The 1,660-nt window shown below is 39.9% G+C and overlaps 1 protein-coding gene across 1 annotated transcript; it reads left to right on the forward strand.

The window, feature by feature from the left end:
* The first annotated feature begins 295 nt into the window (after positions 1 to 295).
* On the forward strand, positions 296 to 1,246 carry LOC139157038 (vomeronasal type-2 receptor 26-like). The gene has a single exon (XM_070733409.1). The coding sequence runs from the start codon at positions 296 to 298 to the stop codon at positions 1,244 to 1,246; it is 951 nt and encodes a 316-aa protein (XP_070589510.1).
* The last annotated feature ends 414 nt before the right edge of the window (positions 1,247 to 1,660 follow it).

A 1,660-nucleotide genomic window follows, 5' to 3' on the forward strand; every position in this document is an offset into this window, starting at 1 on the left:
TTAAACCCCACCTCTGCTGTCAAGCGTGGGGGAACTGAAACATCTCCCCCTGCCTATGTAGTTTTCTTTGTATGATATGACTGTATGTATGTTTTTTATATATTGGGGTTTCTTGTTTTTTAGACTTTTTAAATGTACTGTATTACTGTTATTTTAGATTCTAACTATTAGATTTGTCATAATATATTGTTTTTATCATCGCTGTAAGCTGCCCCAAGTCTACGGAGAGGGGCTGCATACAAATCTAATAAATAATAATAATAATAATAATAATAATAATACAGGAATAATTTGCATGGTAATTGCTCAAGAAATCCTTAGACAAAGAATCTTGATTTCAGATGCAGTTCACTGTGAACCCTGCCCAGAAGACCAATATCCCAACAAGAACAAAGACCAATGCATTGCCAAGAAGCTCCACTTCCTTGGCTATCAAGACACCCTGGGATACATTTTAGTTTTTCTCACTCTTTCCCTCTCTATGATCACTTCTGCAGTCTTGCTGATTTTCCATAAAAACCATGACACACCAATTGTCAAGGCCAACAACCGGGACCTCACCTATATCCTCCTGCTCTCTCTCCTGCTCTGCTTTCTCTGCTCCTTCCTCTTCATTGGTAGCCCACAGAAGATTACCTGTCTCTTCCAACAATCTACCTTTGCCATTCTCTTTGCCCTTGCAGTTTCCTCTGTGTTGGCAAAAACTATGATGGTCGTTCTTGCCTTCATGGCCACCAAGCCAGGGAACAAGACAAGGAAACTCTTAGGAAAACCACTGACAAACTCCATTATCTTAGGCGGTACCCTGATCCAAACAGTTCTTTGTGCCATTTGGCTGGGAACCTCTCCCCCGTTTCCCAACTTGGACTTCCACTCCTTGTTTGGAGAGACTATCTTGGAATGTAAGCAAGACCCAGCTTTAATGTTTTACATGGTCCTCTCCTACCTAGGTTTTTTGGCGTTCATTAGTTTTACAGTGGCCTTTCTGGCTAGGAAATTGCCTGACAGCTTTAATGAAGCCAAGTTCATTACTTTTAGCATGCTGGTCTTCTGCAGTGTTTGGATCTCCTTTCTCCCCACCTATCTGAGCACCAAAGGAAAGTTCATGGTGGCTGTGGAGATCTTTTCCATTTTGGCCTCTGGAGCTGCTCTCTTGGCTTGCATCTTTTTTCCCAAGTGCTACATTATTCTGTTGAGACCTGATATGAATTGTAGAGAAAATATAGTAAGAAAGAAAAATTTCTAACTAATACAGGATTGGTCTCATTTATATTTGCCCTTGAGGCATGTTTTGAATGTGATAAGATTTCTAATGAATGATGACCTGAAGGAGGAATTTGTCCATAAAAGAATTCCTTATGAAATGAAATGAATAGAATAGAGTTTTTATAAGGAATTTGTCTTGGTGCATATGCTCTCAATGCACATAAAAGAAAAAGATACATTTGTTAAGAATCATATGGTACAACACTTAATGATTGTCATAGGGGTCAAATAAGCAATGAAGTAGAGTGATGGCGTTCGGGGAAAAAATGTTCTTGTGTGTAGTTGTCTTGGTGTGCAGTGCTCTCTAGTGACGTTTTGAGGGTAGGAGTTGAAACAGTTTGTGTCCGGGATGCGAGGGGTCAGTAAATATTTTTCCCACCCTCTTTTTGACTCA

This window comes from Erythrolamprus reginae, chromosome 1, assembly GCF_031021105.1.
Source record: "Erythrolamprus reginae isolate rEryReg1 chromosome 1, rEryReg1.hap1, whole genome shotgun sequence".
Classification (NCBI taxonomy): Eukaryota; Metazoa; Chordata; class Lepidosauria; order Squamata; family Dipsadidae; genus Erythrolamprus; species Erythrolamprus reginae.

Bases quoted from the DNA above. Each gene is read 5' to 3' on its own strand.
- LOC139157038 (XM_070733409.1), top strand. From the start codon at position 296: ATGGTAATTGCTCAAGAAATCCTTAGACAAAGAATCTTGATTTCAGAT.